The sequence below is a fragment of the Maniola hyperantus genome, chromosome 2, assembly GCF_902806685.2.
Source record: "Maniola hyperantus chromosome 2, iAphHyp1.2, whole genome shotgun sequence".
Taxonomy (NCBI): Eukaryota; Metazoa; Arthropoda; class Insecta; order Lepidoptera; family Nymphalidae; genus Maniola; species Maniola hyperantus.
Window position 1 is genome coordinate 15,609,361 of NC_048537.1, and position 19,777 is coordinate 15,629,137.

Below are 19,777 nucleotides of genomic sequence, written 5' to 3' on the forward strand. Positions count from 1 at the left end.
CCACGTGTGTTCAGACATCTAAAGGATAATTTAAATAATATAAGAAAGGCAGCTGTACATTTGCTCACAATAATTTAAGTAAGATTAATATAGCGTTAATTTAAGAAAATAATCATAAATTTTTTCGCCTGACTGCATTTTCTAGATAGCTTTAACAAAATGTTTTCTCTGCTGGTCTGCTTAAATATTCATTTCAACGATATAAGCCTGAGTAGAGTCAAAACATTGGTTTCTATGAGGTGCCCCTATACCTATTTTCTTTAGAATATCTTTCTTTACCTATCATTTTCCGCCTTTACATTTATTTTTCGCTATAGATTTACGTCTACAACTAGTTATATACCTTAGTTACCTATAAATGTTTTCTGAATTTGAACAAGATTTGAACAAATTCACCAATACAGACTTAGACAATAGAGTATATTTTGTAGCTAACTATACAACTTTTTCACCTGCACCATATTTCATTATTTACTTACTTTTTTATTTTTTATTTGCATTCATGTCTTACTTACATCATAAACTAAAACTGTTATAGGTACCTACCTACTTACATTTTGACTACTGACTAACCACTTAAAAGTTTGCGGATTAACTAAGTACCTACTTCTCATTAAAATAGGTTATCACTAAACAATAACTGTTTACCTTCAAATCGTTGACAAACCGAACGTTCGTAACCACTTGATAATATGTACTTAGTTGGTACATACCTACTTGGTACCTATAACCTACCTAAGTAGTTAAATGTTTCGAAATCGCACACTTAAATAAATGATAAGGAAACGCTTATCAACATTCTATTTTCTAATATATAGTACAATATTTTGTAACTATCTAGTTACCTACTTAACAACCTAAACAAAATTAAGTAGGTAACAAGCTGATAAAGTCCTTAAACTTACATTTTCTTTCATAAATTAATTATTATTAGTCTTGCTACGATGTTTTCTTTCATAAAAATATAGGTAACAACCAATGACATTCTAATAAGCAAGGACATCGCACTGGCGCGCATAACAAGGGACCAAGTAAGTGTGCTTATACTCGGTGTAAGCACACTTTCTTCATTAGTCGCATGTTGACTGCAAAGCTGTCAACATGCCTAAATGCGCGATCAAAAAGTGCCGAAATAATACGTTAACGACGCAGAAAAGAGATGGTGTGACTTACCACAGGTAAGTTAATTTTTTTACGTAAGATAACATGCGAAAAAGTGTAAAATACTTAGTAAAACCATTGAAAACACTAGAAATATCTAAAATTATTTACAATGTTCCCATTCCTTTCTCTCACGCACATCGGAAAGACACAGATGGAAGGGCGCGTCACGAATGTCGGAAAAACAAAACTGTGGAGTAGCTTTTTTTTGTTCAATGTAAAATATATTGGCCATTATTGTAACACATTTATTTTATTATCTTTTGACGACCTCCGGTGCGCAGTGGTAGCGCGGTGGATTTGTATGACGAGGTGATTGTATGCATAGTTCCCAACTTTTAGTCTCTTCAATATTCGCCATATATTTTATATCAAAAAAAAAATCCACCATCTTGAATTTTTTTCTGTTCACCAAGTAGACTTTCGGGTCCTGATCATCTTTCGCCAAAGAAGCATTCTTGTATCTTTTATATTCTCCGAGATAGACACCATGAAATTTGTATGGCCGCCATCTTGAATCCGCCATTTTGGTTTTATTTTTCAGCTCCCTGTCAATTGGATGAAGTTCTGAGTGACATTTGTTCGAGCACCCCCCACCTATCTTCAATACCTTGGCCGTGCTCCTCACCGAAATCCTCAATCATCAGCTCTATCCATATTTTTCCTCCGAATCATTTTTTGTCCTCTATACGAAACCATCGGTAAAAAAACATACAAAATTTTACAGAAGAGGTGATCAAATGAGTCAGTCAGTCAGTCAGTCAGTCAGTGAATCAGCACGAGCAGATATAGTATAATAGTTATATTGTATAGATATACCTAGTATAATAGTTTCATATTTACAAAAACGAAAAATCTCTCAAAGAAATAACAAAAATTAATAGTGCTACACTACTCCATTCCATTTTTTGTTCAAGTTTGCTTCTAAAATCACCTTATTCAGCTTCGAGTGCTTAATTGATTTACATTGCGGCTTAATCACTGAGGTTAGCTTACAGGACTTGAATGTTAGCGGGAATGTATAAATGGAGCAGTTGAAGATAAATAGGGTGAATTTAGAAACGAGTGCCATGTTTAGGCTCTTGTGTTGTATGCCACGATGTGTCCATGCTTATTAGAATGTCATTGGTAACAACTTATAATCACACGGCACCTTTTAAGTATAACTCCCTGGTCGGGTGCGAATAAATTTTTGTGACACATGCCAATATTTTATCTAATAAGAAATTACATTAATTTCATCGTAGGTATTTGCTCTCGCAGACTGCGCGTGATTTGAACCCATAAACCATTGCTAAAGACATTTTATCTACTTAGCCATCACGGCTCATAAAAGGTATACGGTTAATATGGCTACCTACTTATATTTACAGTATAATAAATTAAAATGTAAAAATATACATTCAAGAACTATTTAGTTACCTACCTAGTTGCTTGAGTATAAATTATTATTGTAAGAACATCGAAATAGCGTTATATTTCGATGTGTAAGAATAAGGAAATATTTCGATCATCAACCGATTGGAATAATAATAAAACTAGTTATTGAGCATATTAATAAAGTGTATTAGCACTATTAGCTGATCTAACTGTACGTCGACACAAATGCAAACAACGGCAAACTTCGCAGCGCAGCCAGGCGGATGCCTGAAGCGACGTGGAAGAACAACGTCACCTTTGGCGTTTTAATTTTTTCTGAATCGTCGAGAACGGAGCACTGAGCAGTGGTCGATTATCGACTTTATTAGCATTAAGTGTTAACTTTAAGGTTATATTTAAGTAACTTAATTCAAGTTCAATAAATTATTTAAGTGTTTTGCGATACATATACAAAGATTATTGAAACTATTACGGGTGAACAGCATTTACCAAAATCTTAAACGTATTTAAATATTGGAAACATCATTGTTCATGATTGTGAGTAAACAAACACTGGGTTTTGCATTGTTGCTTTCGTTTCATAAAGCGTAACGAAACCTCGTTTATTGTAATCACCACACTGATAATAACAATTGAATAATTTTCAGTCACAACTTTGCAGCCGCGCAGCGCAGTTTTGCCTTTGTTTGTTTACAATATTGTGAGAATTGAAACATGAACGGAAATAACAGCGACCAAGTGCCGATAAGAAAAGTCCCTTCTAGTGAAAGAATACAAAGGATTATTAAAGAATTCTACAATGAATTTGGTTGCCAACCAGCATTTGTAGCTCGAGTTCCCGGCCGTGTAAATTTAATCGGTGAACATATTGATTATTGTGGCTATCCGGTGTTACCAATGGCTCTGGAACAAGATATATTAGTGGCGGGAAGTTTAACTGAGGAACATAAAGTGTGCATCAGGAACGCAAATCCAAAATACGTGACCTTTGAATTAGAAATCAAAGCATATGACGACATTACAATCACAGCTGATAAAGATGGAAAGCCATTTTGGTATAATTACGTATTGTGTGGACTAAAGGGAGCGTTGGAACATTTAAATAATGAATTTTCTAGCGGTCTCAGACTTTATATAGATGGAAATATTCCGCCAGCTTCAGGTTTGTCCAGTTCTTCAGCATTAGTAAGCGCAGCGTGTCTTGCATTTTTATATGCTCAAAATGCTACATTGAATAGAACAGAAATAGCGTCTTTATGTGCACGATGTGAACGGTACATCGGAACACAGGGAGGCGGAATGGACCAGGCTATTGCGTTTTTAGCAGAAAAATATTGCGCTCAATATATTACGTGGAATCCTCTGAAAGCCACAAAAGTTGTTTTACCAGAAGATGCATCATTTGTTGTTGCTCACAGCTTGGCTGAGATCAATAAAGCTGCAACGAACGATTACAATAGAAGAGTAATAGAATGTCGGCTAGCCAGTAAATTATTAGCTTTATCTCCGGAGACCAATAAAGATCAAAGCATAATCACATTAAGTCAAGTACAAAAATTATTAGATAAAACATTGGAAGAAATGGTAACTTTAGTTTATGAACGGTTGCCGAAATCAATTTATACAAAAGATGAACTTTGTAAAATGTTAGAGATTTCTGAAGAAGAAATGGATAAGTTGTACCTGACTCCAAATACGAGGCATTTAACCGAGTTTAAACTTAAACAAAGAGCTCTGCATGTATATGAAGAGGCTTTGAGAGTTGAGGAATTTCGGGAAATATGTGTGCAATCCAATATGAATGGCAAGAGCAATGGTTCTATTCGTGATAAAACTCGTTCGTCTGGTGACGAAAACGAGATACTTACTAGTTTGGGAAAACTCATGTCAAACAGCCATGAAAGTTTGAAATCTTTATATGAATGTTCTCACGGAAAATTAGATCTATTGGTAGATATATCGAGCAAACTAAACGTGCACTCCAGGCTGACGGGAGCAGGCTGGGGAGGCTGCATCGTCGCATTATGCCCTAATGAAAATGTTAAAAATTACATAGAAAAACTGGAAAATGAATATTACGTCGAACACTGTAATATTGACAAGAACAAGGCAAAGTCGTATATATTTGCCACTACTCCTAATTACGGCGCCGTTATTTACAATAACCAATAACAAATTTAGAATTTCTTGTCATCATCAATTTAATCATCATTAAAATACAAATCCATAGGTACATGTTTTTTAATACAATTTTTATCGATACTGAGTATATGTAATTAAAGTCCGAGAATATGAATAATATTTTACTATCTACAACTGGTAGATAAGCATTTTATAGTCACCAATATATGTATATAGCGCTAAAAACTGCCTACGCTGCATGATAAAAGTAGGCACTAGTTAACTACTTAATTAAGTATATTGTAGGTATTGTTTAAAATTAAGTATTTAAGTTTACTATAAAATGTACATAGTTAGGTACAGTACGCGGCCGAAAGTAACGTACATCGACCTTTAGAAGGAGACTGACAAAACGTCATATAGGTATGAGTGACAGAGACAACGCTCTACAAAGCCGGATTGTCATTCTAAAGGCCGATGTAGGTACATTACTTTCGGCCGCCTACTATATATACCTAGATATGTATTTTTACTAACGTTAGTTTTGTAAGATAACAGGATTATTATCAGTTAGGTATAATATGTAGTCTCACAATACATAATAGTGTATAATTCGCGACGGGCGAGATGGTAATTTGTGGGTGTGTGAGGGGGACTCCCCACCCCGATTGCCATCTCGACCTGCCTACTACGCCTGCCTAGATACGCAATGTTTCTTGAATTCTTGAATAACAGAATCTAAATTCAGAAACACGAATGATTGTAAAAACTGAGTTAGCAAAATGATCGCTACATAAGTCGCATTCAACTTATTTACTTATTTATTAGTTTAGGCGCATACATCGACGTGATATATTGCATTTAAATTACTCCTAGTTATTTATTTATTGTTAAATTCAACTTTATTTTGCCATGCCTACCTGTTTATTAATTAAATCGAAGAACTGTCCTGTCTTGTGTTTTCATTTGATAAGTATTGAAGTATAGTTATCTATTTACCTGACAATTAAGAAAGTTGATATTTTATTTATTTTTTGAATCATAGGTAGTATTATGTATACTTACCTACCTACTTAAATTGAAACAAACCAAAAAAAAATCTAAGCAAAGCTACTCTGTGGTGACATGAACGATTTTTGAATTTCTCAAGTTTTTGATATTTTTGGTAATATGTAATTACCTACCTAGTTATTATGTAACTAATTATTCTAAATAATATTATTAAATCCTTTAGGTCTTAATTTAGGGTCTCGACTCATCGCAAAAAACTTGCGCAGGTGCACGCTCGCGTGTCTGGGTGTCTGTATTGAAAAATAGTAGCTTTAGGACAAGAATTAAACCTAAGTACTAAGTAGGTAGGTACTACCTACTACTACTCTATGGCGAAAACTGTACCAGCATTCAGCACTGTGGGTACCGTACCGTACCGTGTTAGATGTGGGTACCGTATTGGAAATGATTCCATTGCGGCAGTCTACTCGGCTTAACCAAAGAACACTATTACCTACTCCTACCGGGGCTTAACTGTACGTACACGCTCGAGGCCAAAATTCATCAGCGGCGCCACCGACCAGAAATGAGGCGTGCATAAGGCGGCTGCACGTGGCGGGTCCGGAGTCCGGACTCCACTACCGGACTCACTCACACTCCGCCGGACTGTGGAGTGTGGGTGGAATTCCGGCGTAGATAGAGTAATAAAGGTAGATGCAGGAACGTTTGCTTTCTCATTCGCACTAAAAAGAGAGCACAGATAAAGTTACTAATGGGATAAACAGAGACGCAGCTAACCTATTTTTTGTCCCTTATCGTGTAACTGGTTTTTTTCAAGAATACATACAAGAAATTGCAAAACAAACTTTGAGAATTCGTGGCGTAATTGTATGTCTCATGAGTTATTTACTTGTTTTCACAAAAAAAAGGTTAAATCCAAATATTGTTGATCGGTTAATACAAATATTGACTACTAAACAATGGTAATAATTATCGTGTTATTCATCGTTACGTCGTGCTATCACTATCTAATACGCTGTTACACAGTACTTAAATCTACCTATTATTCTATCTACGAATTCCGGGCATAGATTATATTACAGGGCCCATAGGGCCGGGTGCCCGCGTCGGACATACCACAGAATAGGTACAAAAGAGCACTACAGTCAAGTCTTTGGTCAAATTGGCGCCGAATAACCATAGAGTAAAGTAATACACTGGAAACGAATAACTTAAAGTCTGTGGTCAATATTCATTTCACAGAGTACATTGAATATAGGGGTTGTTGATTCATTTTCTGATTTCCATCAATTTTACAATCTTTATTGATTAAGTTTCTGCAAAGTAGAATTAAATAAAAATATTAAAACAATACCTTTACTTAGGGACCCATTTGTCATTTTAAGTAAGTTTATTTGGTAGGTAAGTGTTTACCATTTATCTTAAATTCCCATTTTAAACCAAAACATTATGTATTTGGCAAATTTTATTTAAAACTTCTCCTTCCACCTATTTTATAGCTTGCAAAGGACAAGCAGCTATGGGTTTATCAAAGGTATTTTAGAGTATTAGTGTTATGATGTGTCACAATTTTAGGTTATGTTGCACTTTGATGATAACTATTGTAAGGGGCAATACTGTATGAAGTCTGCATCTGAAATTCATTGTATTAGCTTTTTTGTTTCCGTTATAACTAGCTAGTAGGCTTAGGTTTTTAAAAATCTCATGGGACCTCTGACGTCCGCCTGCAAGATGCAAATGCTATTAGACTAGCTGCCGTTATTCAGTCAGTTGTATTGCACAAGTTGTAAAAGTATCATGCATGTTATTTTATATTACATCACAATTATGTGTAATGCTTTTTTTTATTTTAATTAAATGTGGTTAATTCAAATCTTGTAAATCTTATAGGAACATATTCAGCTCAGGCAAGAAGTTAAGCCTACAGGAATCACCGTCGCTCAAAAAAGGAGATTAAGACGTAAGAAGTTAAAAGCTGTAAGAAATCTGACTCAAGTTGAAAACAAAAGAGATTACAAAAATACACCCAGTCAAAATATATTGAATATTTTAGAAATTGTGCCAAAAAATATCAGTCCAAGGCTGTGCCCATTTGCACAGTCAAATGAAGACAAAATAACCACAGATAAAACATCACATAACTTTATTTGTAGTGCTAAGGTAAAGGAAGATAATAATATGTCTTCCAAAGGAGACACAGATAAATCGAAAGAAGAAGTTATGGCAGCAAGGCAAGCTAAAAAATCGACGAAGCAAAAGGCAAATAAAAAACCAACAGAGAGTAATGCTACTCCACAAATAAATGTCAATTCCCCTACCACTAAAGCGTCTAAATCAGAAAGTAATGATGTGAAGAATAATACAAATCCTGGAAGAGAAAAAACAGAAACTTCACAAAACAAAACAGTTGCATCTAGTAAAGATCAAAGTATAGTTAAAAGTAGAGATGAAGTTGACAAAGCGGTTAAAATTGAACTCGAACTAAACACAGAGGCATCTAAAGATCATATTAAAGCTGAAAGGGCTGCTAAAAAGGCAGCAAAACAAGCTAAGAAAAAGGGAGCAGTAGACAGTGGCGATTCACACAATATTGAAGCAAAACCTAAAGAACTTAATAAACCTAGCACTGAGGCAAGTAAAACAACTAAAACTGTTGATAAATCTAAAATCGAAAATATAGAAGCAACTAAAATTAGTTGTGAGCCTAAAACTGTCCCTAAAAATGTTGATATCACTAAAACTCAAATTGATATAGCTGTCAAAACTGTCCCTCTCAGTGAAGCAACTGCAAAGGAAATGGTGGAAACTGTCTCTCTCAGTGAAGCAACTGTAAAGGAAATGGTGGAAACTGTCTCTCTCAGTGAAGCAACTGTAAAGGAAATGGTGGAAACATTAAAAGACATTGCTAACGTAGCTAAAGATGTTCAGGCGGTCACTGATAAAGTGAAAGCTATTAGTACAGGACCTACAAAGGTAATAAATAGTAAAAATATTACTGTTATTGTACTTTATAAAGCTTAGAGTAATTTTATTTGAAAAATACTTGAAAAAAAAAACTGGTTCTTAGTGGGAAGAGCATTCCAAACCAGTGATAGATTCACTTGATGATTCGAAAGCCCTTGTGAAAGTTTATTTGAAAAAATCTTCCTATTTCTATAGTAACATACAAGATGAAATATAAGGTTCTTGAACCACAATTAATGAATGAAAACACCTGCTTAATATCCTTTTTACATCTATATTACATATTTTGTCAGATATCAAAACTTTATAATAATAGTCACAGTAAGAAGAATACATATAATTATTTTAAAAATTTAGAATATAAAGTAAAGGCCAATTCTGAGTGTTTGAAGTAATAATTGATTTAGTTATGTCATTTTTTCATAAAAATTAAAAAAAATACATTTTTATAAATCAAATTTGTTATTACAAAATATATTTTCTTTTAATCCTACATCAACATCATTTATGTACGATATCTAACCATTATTATGTGATTCAAGGAAGAAGACTCAACAAAAAGCAAGGCAGATCTAAAAGCAGAAAGACGCGCGAAGCAGGAAGCGCAGCGTGCTGCCAAACAAGCAGCACAACAGCAAAAAGCTGTAGAAGTCAAAAAAGCAAGCAAAGAACCTTCCTTACCTAAAGAGGTACTAGTTTGATACTAGCTTTCCTCTTTTTTTTCACGTGGAATTTCTATTCCCGTGGGAATATTTTGAGTATTTTTGTGTACCATATTACTATCATTTTATAATATGTCCCAAGTGTGTAAAGTAGAATATTATAGTTGAGCTGTTTTTAATAGCAGAGCCTTAGGCGAAGATTTTTGCACCATGATATAATATTAGGTAAATATAGTACAATGGTACTCAATGCTATAACACAAAGTACTAAACTGCTGTTCTTTTTGGCGGCCATTTAGAAAAAGGTTAGGTAAGAAATATTTTTACATAAATTGTACTTAGGTACTAAAATATTTCTGTTAATATGTAGTGTGGTAAAATAATGGCTTTTAATATGAGCAATTTTTTATTGTGCTGTATCATTTTTATCGCGCATGTGCAGTAATAGTCTAATTTACAGTTGTAGTAGCAGTGAAATAAGAGGAACTTTATGAGTAAATGTATTAAAAAGTTTTATATGTTTCTAGGAAAAATCTGCCAAGCCAAAAGCAGTTGACAAAATAAAGCCAAAGGCGCAAGGTATGCAGAAAATGAACTGGTTCCAGCACTTGTATATGGAACACGACAAACAAGCGCTCAAGCAAATGCAAATCAATTCAAAGTATGAACTTAAGTACTGTCACTCCCAAGTATCTTACAGTTTTGCACATCTTTTTCCATGATATTGTGGTCAAAATTCGAAACAATGGTATATCTAGGGCTGCCTAGGTAATACTAGGAGAAATGAGCTCAATCAGTCAAATATTTTATTGGTATTGGTGTGTTTATTGCCTTACAATTAATTATTGGTTACTTTTATAATTACTGGATATTACTAAATGTGTAAAATATGATGTAAATTGATACTAAAGTGTCTAGGGAAACCTGTGTGCACCAGTATTTTGGCTTTTAAAAATGCACAAAACTTATGGTTTTAACACGAAAGTCTACTTTGTTGTTGGGCGAGGCTTAAACTGACGTTGATGCTTGATATGGGATATTTGCGAGTTTAACGTAATTGCATTTAACAGTTTTAAAATAGCCCTAAGAATTTATTAAATTTTCAAAATTCAGTAACTTTTTCATAATCTGTAATAAGTGAATACTCCAGATATGTACTCGTTAATTACATTTTTTTAGCTTGCATCCGGCCGTAATAAAGCTAGGCATTCAGCTGGCATCCCATGTAGTGACAGGCTCCAATGCAAGATGCATAGCTTTACTGGATGCATTGAAAAAGGTTAGTTGCATTTCTTACTATCTCAAAGTAGGTTCTCAATTTGATTGTTTATTATATGATGTTGTGTTTTTATTTACTGTAACTTATAGTGAATAGTCCTGTGGTGTATTCGATATTTCTCAGAAAAACAAATAGTTCCTGCAGGATTTTTACAAAATCCATATTAGCGCCAGCCAGGGTTACTGCAGAACGATTGACTACTAGTCAAATCAGTGACTTTTTATCAAACGTCAAAACGCTTGTTTAGTAAGGGAGCTTGCGGGAGTTTGTATGAAATTCATAGAGGTGATGTCGTAAACGTTTGACGTATTTTTTTAGTTAAATCGATAATTTAAAATGCTTAGCACACTAAAAATTAACAGTGGACGTAGATTTTACGTATTTTGCAAGACCCTCTATTTAATCGTTCCTAAGAAATAATTTATTTTTGACATAGGCATCATCCCAATTCGGATATCACGAATCATTTTCCGAATCCCGATATTGGAGCTGAACCATAAGGACATGCGTGGATCCGTAAGTACAATAAATTATGTAAATTGTTTCATTTTATTCAGATGGTGCGAGACTACAGCTTGCCGGCGCGTACAGAGTTCGCCCGAGGGTTGGAGTCGCAACTAGCGGCCAGTGTGGAGTTCCTGTGGAGCATGCGGCCACCTGCCGCCTCGCAGACCAACGCGCTCAAGTACTTCCGACACCATCTCACGCAGCTGCCCAACAATGTTGACGAGTTTGATGTAAGTTTAACAAAAATTTAGCGCACACTGCGCTCGCGTCCATATGTAGTATTTTTTATTCTTTAAGAACCCTATTAATGACCTGAATCGACTCCGATGTTTTTTTAAATTTTCTAAAAGAGTGCCCAACTTTATGTTAATACTTTTTTATTGCACTTGTGCGGCTATAGTCTTCTTTACAGTTACGATATCGTTTTATTAAGAACCACTTCACGAGCAAGTGTATTAAAAATAAATTGCGCTTGGTGCAAAAAATATATGTGAAAAAAATCATCTAACCTATGACAAATTCCAAAAAAAAAGATCTGTGACTGGTTTTTGGTAGTACTAGGTAAACTTATAAACAGAAAAAAAATCTACCAAAAATTGGACAGTGGAAAGTAGTTTATTTTCAAGATAAATAGATATAAAATTGGCAAAAATACCTTTGTAAATTTTTAATGTTCAAAAAACTTTTGTAAAATGTAAAATGTCAAATATAGGGACCGTCTAGTAAAGAAATATTTTGTTGTCAGGCAAAAAAGCGATTACAGGAGGAGATCGACCGCTACATCCGCGAGCAAATCGACATGGCGGGTGAGGCCATTAGCATCGCCGTCAGGAACAAGATCTCAACCGGCGACAACATCCTCACTTATGGATGGTTTGTAGTTATAATGCATACATACATAATATGTGTCAACTGTCATAAGGGCTAAAATCGTATTTTTGACATAACAGTTGACACACAAAATGTCGAGTGAGTTCTCAAAATATATGCACTATACAACTTTTGTTACAGCTATTTAGTTTTTTCCCATTAAAATCAGAGCTCAAAGCAAAAGATGCAGAATTCTAAAAATACCCATTTGGGATCATAAGGGTTCATTCAGATAGGCTTGGAGTTGATCGGAGTTTAACAGATCCTGGCAGCATGAGCGCGATAGTGCAGACAACGGTTGCTCTTAACGTTTCACACGCATTGGGAGCATCCTCGAGCACCCTCTTATCAACAAAGAATAAAAACAAATCTTAATTCAAAGTCCTGAAACTCAATTTTAAACACAATCAATATCAAATATTACGCGTACAATCTGAGAAAAGACTCGCCATATTTGCTCTATGTGTCAATCATGTCAAATATACGGTCTACCTGAACGAACCCAAACGAGATGGACAACATTTTCCCCAGGCTGAACTATGCCTATCATAAACTAAATACTACGACTGCAAAACATGCACAACATGCTACCTTTTTTTTTCTTAAAATAGAAGATTTTTACTATTAAATGGCAGATATATCATTTTTGAAATGAAATTAAATGAAATGATTTTTTTGAATCATCATCTCAGTACATTTATAAAATGGCACATAATATTATATTATCATCTCTGTACATTCTGGGGCACGCCTCCATACAATTGTTGTCCATCTCCTTTGGAACAAGGACTTGAAACCTATCAAATCGTCAATTGTCTGCAGTTCGTCTCTAATCGAGCGCATCCTGTGCGAAGCGCACGAGGCGGGCGTACAGTTCCGCGCGGTGGTGGTGGGCACGCGCGTACAGCGGGCTGCGAGGGAGATGCTGCGACGACTCGTGGCGCGCGGGGTGGTGTGCACTTACGCCGACATTGCCGCGCTCAGCTTCCTCATGCGGGACGTGAGTACTGTGCTCTACGCGGCTCTGCGCTTTACTGCGCGTTCATAGTTTTATTGTTTACTAGCTGCTGTCCGCGACTTCGGTCACGTGGATTTAAATTTTAAACTGTGGGAACTCTTTGTTATTCCGTCAATCAATTCAATGTCAATTTCCGGGATGCAAGCTACTTCTGTACGTATCATATAAATCTGTTAAACGGATGGGCTTTAAAGAATCTAGTGGGAATTCTTTGAATTTCCAGGATAAAGTTGGCTATGTCCATCCCGGAATCAAACTAACTCTGTATCAAATTTCATCAAAATTGCTTTAACTATTGGTCTGTGAAAAGCTAGCAAACAGACAGACAGACAGGCACACTTTCACATTTATAATATTGGTATGGATTGTGATATTGAAGAACATTATGTAATGCTATGTAAACAAAACTTTTGGCGCAGAAACCTCTACTCTAGTATTAAAAGTGAATTGACTCTATAATTTCCTGCTTTGCGCACTTGGAACATAATAACTAGTACCGGTGCACCTTTACTGTAATTTTCTACTTTACGGTCTTGCAACATAAATATTGCTTGTCATACAGACGTCTAAAGTGCTGATAGGAGCGGCATCCCTGCTCGCCAACGGCGCCGTACTAGCGCCCGTGGGCTCCCTGCAAGCCGCGCTAGTGGCGCGCGCGCACAACGTGCCGCTGCTAGTGGCGTGCGAGACGCACAAGTTCTCAGACAACGTGCAGACTGATGCCTTTGTGTATAACGAGATTGGTTAGTTTTAGACACTTAAGACTAATGCCTATTCCTAATATAATACAGTTCTTGCAATTCACGAAGGCGAGTGAACTTTACTTGTGGTTACGTCGTATACACGGACATTGCGTAAGTATGCGTGCATGTCGGACCAATCAGTCGCGAGCAAGCGCTCACAAACACACACATTTACTGTACCTTACTTATACCGATACGACTTAAACACAAGCATGAGCCACTCGCCCTCGTGAAATGCAAGAACTATACATATAAATCACGCAACAGACTCAAATAATAATTTGTTTGTTTGTAAAGAGCTGGTGAATAATTTGTTTGGTGTTTTTATACAGTCCAATTTTTGCCAAATTATTTTTTGTGTAATTATATAAAAAGTTATTTGGTGGGAGGCTTTGGCCATGGCTAGTTACCACCCTACAGGCAAAGCCGTGCCGCCAAGCGGTTTAGCGTTCTGGTAAATCGCAATGCCGTGTAGAAACCAAAAGGGTTCAATAAAAACTGCCATCCCCTTGGTTAGCCCGCTTCCATCTTAGACTGCATCATCACTTACCACCTGGTGAGATTGCAGTCAAGGGCTAACTTGTATCTGAATAAATAAAAAATAAAAAGTTATCCTAATATATAAAATAAAAATAATCCTTTTTCTTTTTGTAATACTTATTAAATTTTTTTTTTGTTATAATTTCAATCAAGTTTAAACTATTTTTTTGTGGTTGATTTGATGATAATTTTATTATTAAAAAAAATTCAAAATGCTTTTTTTCCACAGGCGATCCAGACGACATAATAGACAAAACTGACGACAACTCTCCACTGAAGGATTGGCGGTCCAACCCCAACCTGACGCTGTTGAACCTGACGTATGACGTCACTCCGCCCAGCCTGGTCACCGCCGTCGTTACCGAGCTCGCCATACTGCCGTGCACTAGCGCGCCTGTTGTCCTGAGATTCAAACTATCCGAGTATGGATTGTGAACTGATTTACACCTAATACATTCAGTATATGTATATGGTAAAGACATCCAATGATCTGTCATACTAACTTGTATGAATGTTAACATACTAGATTGCAAAAATAGTATCAGTCCCGCAAATTGCTTTTGCGCAGGGCCGCCATTTTAGTGACGTCAGCACTAGACTGAAGTTTCGAGTTGATGGTATATTTTTATTCCGGCTTACGTCATTTCGATGTTAATGAGACATGGTTCCAGCGCAATAGCAATTTGCGGGACTTATAACATTAAGTTTCCTACTCCTGGACTTATACCATTGTAAATTAAAGTTTAATTTGAAATCAGTACTTTATGTAAGAGACTTATTTATAGTCTTAATTGCATATTATCTACAGCTAATAAAATTTAGTTTGAATTATGTAATATAATTGAATTTTTTATTGGAGGAACACTTAAATGATTTTATGTTACCCATATTTATAAAATTGTTGTATGTATTTGTTGTTGATTACTTATAACGGATAAAAATGGAGCTCCCTATTATTGTAAAAATATGCTTTTTATTTATGTTACATACTTTTAAATTAAAGTGTAAGTATAATTTTGTAACTCGACTGTATTACAAAAATAGTTCTCATATTCTCATAACACACTGTTCTCAAAATATGTCATAAAATATCAGTAAATATGAACTTTTTAAATAAATTCAAAGTTTTATACCTATTTCAAATAATTGTATATAACTTTTTCTTAATAATACTTATTGGTCAACTATCTTTTTATTTTATAATACTACTTACATTTTGCTAGTATTAAGGAAGGATAAAATTAAAAAAACAGTTTAAATTATATGACAATTTTATTCTCAACATTTAAAAGATAATAAGTGCAATTTAGTTAAAAATCATAAATGCAAACCCACACTGAATCACACATAATTCTTGAATCTAAATCAAACATAGATAACTGACAAAGATTAAATTATATGATATTAATGAAATGCTAGTGAAATATCACATTTACATGCTTCAGAATGGATCTGAGGGCTGGTTCACATTATTCCAGTAAGTACTGGATCCAGCAAATGTTGGGTACTTTCCAGTGCTGGACTGGAATGGATGGAGAGGTATTGTGTCTAAAAACCGGCCAAATGCGAGACAGGCTCCGTTTTTCCTTTTGAGGTACAGAACTCTAATAAATGAGTGATTATTCCATGAATAGTACCTTGAATTGGAAACACAACCGGGCCAGATTCCAGTTTAAAAGTTAATACATGGTTTACCCCAAGTGTTAGAGTGAAGACAGAGTTTATAAAAGTTACTACTGGAATTACTCTATTCAATTTTAGTCATGATACATTGCTAAATAAATTTGGGCTGGAGTAATGTAAACCAGCCTTTACAATAAAATTAACTTAATCCTTGTGAGAGTGTTCAGACTTATGAATAGAGAAATCTAATCTAACATAAATAATAACACACAAGAACAGCATGTAAAGGAAACCAACAACCAATAGTGGCTCCTGCAACATCAAGATGCGAGGGAATGTATAACGAAGTTGGAAGTCTTGTATGTGATTCTCCACTATGTTTTTCTTACTGAACGTTATAACGGGACGACCTTTAGTATCTAGATATGTGTAGTGCAAACTGTCTGGAAACCTCGTGACTGCATATGGGAAGTTTACTTTAATATCTGTTGAGCCTTCAGGCAAAATAATCTTTGTGACCAGTTCATCAATTTGCATATCATCAAATACATGGTCAACTACTCGCATCTTCAATAAATATGAGTTCCCAGAGTAGTACAAGTATTCGTAACTTGGGACGTTGTATCCGAGAGTGTAGTGTGTTCTCCAACCTCCAAATAAGGGGTATCTTGGTCTTAAATCTAATTCGACCGAGTCTTTCTTAACTTTCATGTTAGAGGTAGAGATGTTGCCATTGGTATCTCTGTAGTAGACATCTGAGGCTGATGCTGGTAACAACGTTTTGTATGATCGTACACTGGCTGGTCCGCTGTGGTGGTCTTGTTGGTAGTCATATCTGGAGAATGGCCCTTTCAGCTTAGCACCAGTGTGTTCAACTTCTATAGTTTCCTCAATAGCTATGTTGCCCCAGTGTGAAACTTCGATCAGTCGCTCTAAACGTGTAACAGTCAGGAACGGAGAGTTATTCTTATAATGCACAAGCAGCTCTTTCTCAGTGAATGCAGCAGTATTGGAATAAGGTCCATAAGCAATTGTGCCGTCTAACTGCGAGAATGGTTTGACTTTAGTGAAGCTTTCTACCGATTTCGTGTTAAGAACCACATTGGTTTTCTGAGTTGCCACAGGGTAAGGAGAGTAGAAATATAAGTTTCCGCTGTATTTAACTAGCTGCTCTTCTTGCTGTGTTATCGAAGTTGGATACGGTTGTAGTGCTTTAGTGTACACAGTTTCGACGACTACCGACGCCGTGGCACCCGCATTGACGGAATCTTTGAACTCGAAACGCCAAAACTTGGCATCTTCATATCCTTTCACAGTAGTCTCCACCAGGCGAAGATCTTTGTTATTGCTATCCTTGGCACCGATAAAAGCTAAGTTCGCTTTGTTTGAGCTCTCTACTGCTAATAGGAAGGTTTTAACCGGTGACTTGCCTGTGTTCTCAAAGGTTACTTTTGATGTGATTTTAACGAGCTGAGATGAGATATCGATCGTTCGGTCAACATTCTTTATATTTATTGCACTAGAAACTGTGTCCACATTTACACTGCCGCATTGTGTAGCGACATAAACTAGAAATAAAACACAAAACTGTAATTTCGCCATTGCCGGCATCATTTTCCGTGACTTGACAAATGACATTTAGATGGATTTGACAAATTGACACATCAACGCACAAAACGGAAGTACACGCCAGCATTTAAACCGGATCTACCACGGATATCACATCTAGTGAATCATTTTGTGTTGCTAGCCTGCTGTCACGCCATCCCTAATTTACGACAATCCGGGCATATAATTGCTATAAATTATATAAAGTTAGAAAGAGATGGTCCTGTGGATTCTCATAGTAAAAACCAATAAAATGTGAGACAGACGATCACTACAACAATGACAATTTGTTATATAAATTCCTTGCCTCCCACTTCCCCTTACTACTGAAACAAACATCGTCTATGGAGTTGGTGGTCTGTATCCTATATGTTATTGGTCCGTGGGCCGCACCATTATAAAACACTACGAGGTTAATCGTCTGCACATCGTCTGTGTTGAGTACAGGATAATGATAGCGCAGAGCTCAGGCGCAGAGGCTCTCACAGGCTACCTTTGAAAGAGATTCCAAACCATGCACAATTTACGGAAGGTAATTTTGACAATTACCTACCTAACCATTTCATTTTGACTTTTGACAGTTGGTGCCAAGATGTAAAAAGTACTCTGTGGTGCCAAGTTGGTCTATGATTGTCTGGTCGGTGATGATTGACATGATCACAGACTACAGTGTATATAGGGAGGACATGATCATTGAGGTCGGAGTGGGAGTGTTCTTGGCTTTAAAAAAAATATTATTTTCTTTCAATTAATTTTTGTGTTCATTCTTTATTTTACATAAATTAGCTCAAAATAACAATTAAGAGAGTGATTGTTACATCGATTTTTATAACAGTATTGGATGGTTTCAAAATGTTAAAACTACTCGTTCGTTTGGGACTCGTCCTACTTGGTAAGCTTTTGCCTTTTTCCATTTCCCGTCTGAGTTAATTCCTAGAAAGGAAATACTTATGATTCATGGCCACATTTTAGTAAGTTACTCAATATATTGATAATGTCAGCACTCAATTGTGGCGTAATTCATTTATTAACACTAAAATTGTCTGTCAAAACTAATTTACATTTGATTTATTAAGACAACCATTTAATTAATTGAGTACATTTTTGTTACAGTACTCAATGCTTTCGTAATGTCGTGCGAAGGGTTTCGCAACAGAGGTGGCTATGGCAGTAAATATGAAAGTAGGGGGTATAAGGAATCAGCAAGACAGAAGTCGTCACTAACCGGCGCTTCGGCCCTTGCGTCGACATCAACTCGCCGAGGCCTAGGTCTTTCCGCCTGGGGTATTGTAACTGTTATTGTTTCAATAATCCTAGCCATAGCTGGCATGTACTATTTCTCTATATGCTACCCCATATTATGTAAGAAGACAAGAAAATATGATATGATGGGATTACCTCCCCCAGTTTAAACGATTTTTATTTAAGTATAATTTATCACATAATGTTGAATATCAAATGCATATCTTGTGTGTAAAAGGTATATTAGGTCTTATAGATTTTACGCTGTGTGCCTTTCTAATGTGATAGAAGATAGAAGAAGATCTAATGTGACCTAGCAGTCATAAGAGGCAACTTTGTTATTTTAAATTAAGCATTTACTTATTCTCTGTTAAAGGATGACTTGTTTATTAACAAGGGAATGATTTTTAATGATGAAATATTTTCCAATGTGAAGAAATAATAAGGAATGTCCAAAATACATATAATTCACAGTTTGACTAATATAAACTAACACTGCAATATACACAATTACAGTCATACATTCAATGTGTGTTTAAGATAAAGCAGTGTGTACAGTCACAACTGTTAGATTATTAATTATTATTAAGCAGACACTGATAAAGAAATAATGATAATAAGACGAGTGATGTTTATTCTTTAGTAAAAATCTGTAAATTTTACCTAAGTTACGGCTGTTTTGTTATTAAAAGAATGTATGAGTTATGACCTGATTAGGTTGTGAATATTTGTAAACGAGTTACTAATAAACACTTATGAAATGTATCTTAACAATTTTAAGCTCAAGGGAATACCTATTTTACCAATACGGCTAGCTCTTAGGCTCAGATCTTTAGAGGTACATAATTTTTGACTTTGTTTTTGTGTGTGTCAGCGATATAATGCTGTCTCTTTTTAATATTATCTTAAGTCTGAACAAAGTCAAAGTTTGCTCTATACATCTCAACATTAGTGCATAAAAAATACTATTTGGACCAAATGTTTTGTTAATATTATTCCTGTACATTAGAGCATACTGATTAGTTTATGTAAAAGCAGATATAGTACT

General features: G+C 35.5%; 3 protein-coding genes across 4 annotated transcripts; 2 read left to right on the forward strand and 1 right to left on the reverse strand.

Annotated features, from left to right (window-relative positions):
* Positions 1-20: 20 nt before the first annotated feature.
* Galk (N-acetylgalactosamine kinase) lies at positions 21-5,613 on the forward strand. 2 transcript variants are annotated; one of them, XM_069507339.1, is made up of 2 exons: positions 21-78; positions 3,189-5,613. In XM_069507339.1, the coding sequence occupies exon 2, from the start codon at positions 3,256-3,258 to the stop codon at positions 4,711-4,713; it is 1,458 nt and encodes a 485-aa protein (XP_069363440.1). In that variant the 5' UTR covers positions 21-78; positions 3,189-3,255; the 3' UTR covers positions 4,714-5,613. The 2 variants fall into 2 exon arrangements, with proteins under 2 accessions (XP_069363440.1, XP_034836957.1); XM_034981066.2 differs by lacking the exon at positions 21-78 and adding an exon at positions 2,752-3,078.
* Positions 5,614-6,922: 1,309 nt separating this feature from the next.
* eIF2Bdelta (eukaryotic translation initiation factor 2B subunit delta) lies at positions 6,923-15,494 on the forward strand. Its single transcript, XM_069507024.1, has 12 exons — positions 6,923-7,074; positions 7,173-7,207; positions 7,564-8,646; positions 9,180-9,326; positions 9,827-9,960; positions 10,479-10,578; positions 11,136-11,315; positions 11,831-11,958; positions 12,778-12,955; positions 13,536-13,716; positions 14,486-14,778; positions 14,843-15,494. The coding sequence occupies exons 2-11, from the start codon at positions 7,193-7,195 to the stop codon at positions 14,689-14,691; spliced, it is 2,352 nt and encodes a 783-aa protein (XP_069363125.1). The 5' UTR covers positions 6,923-7,074; positions 7,173-7,192; the 3' UTR covers positions 14,692-14,778; positions 14,843-15,494.
* Positions 15,495-15,509: 15 nt separating this feature from the next.
* Positions 15,510-17,529, reverse strand: LOC117993303 (dolichyl-diphosphooligosaccharide--protein glycosyltransferase subunit 1). Its single transcript, XM_034981085.2, has one exon. It carries the CDS (start codon positions 17,515-17,517, stop codon positions 16,084-16,086), a length of 1,434 nt encoding a protein of 477 aa, XP_034836976.1. The 5' UTR covers positions 17,518-17,529; the 3' UTR covers positions 15,510-16,083.
* Positions 17,530-19,777: the final 2,248 nt, after the last annotated feature.

Coding starts and splice junctions, on each gene's coding strand:
- Galk (XM_069507339.1), top strand. CDS start 3,256: ATGAACGGAAATAACAGCGACCAAGTGCCGATAAGAAAAGTCCCTTCT.
- eIF2Bdelta (XM_069507024.1), top strand. Junction 10,579..11,135: donor TACTGGATGCATTGAAAAAG/GTTAGTTGCATT, acceptor CATTTTATTCAG/ATGGTGCGAGACTACAGCTT. Junction 12,956..13,535: donor TCAGCTTCCTCATGCGGGAC/GTGAGTACTGTG, acceptor CTTGTCATACAG/ACGTCTAAAGTGCTGATAGG.
- LOC117993303 (XM_034981085.2), bottom strand. CDS start 17,517: ATGTCATTTGTCAAGTCACGGAAAATGATGCCGGCAATGGCGAAATTA.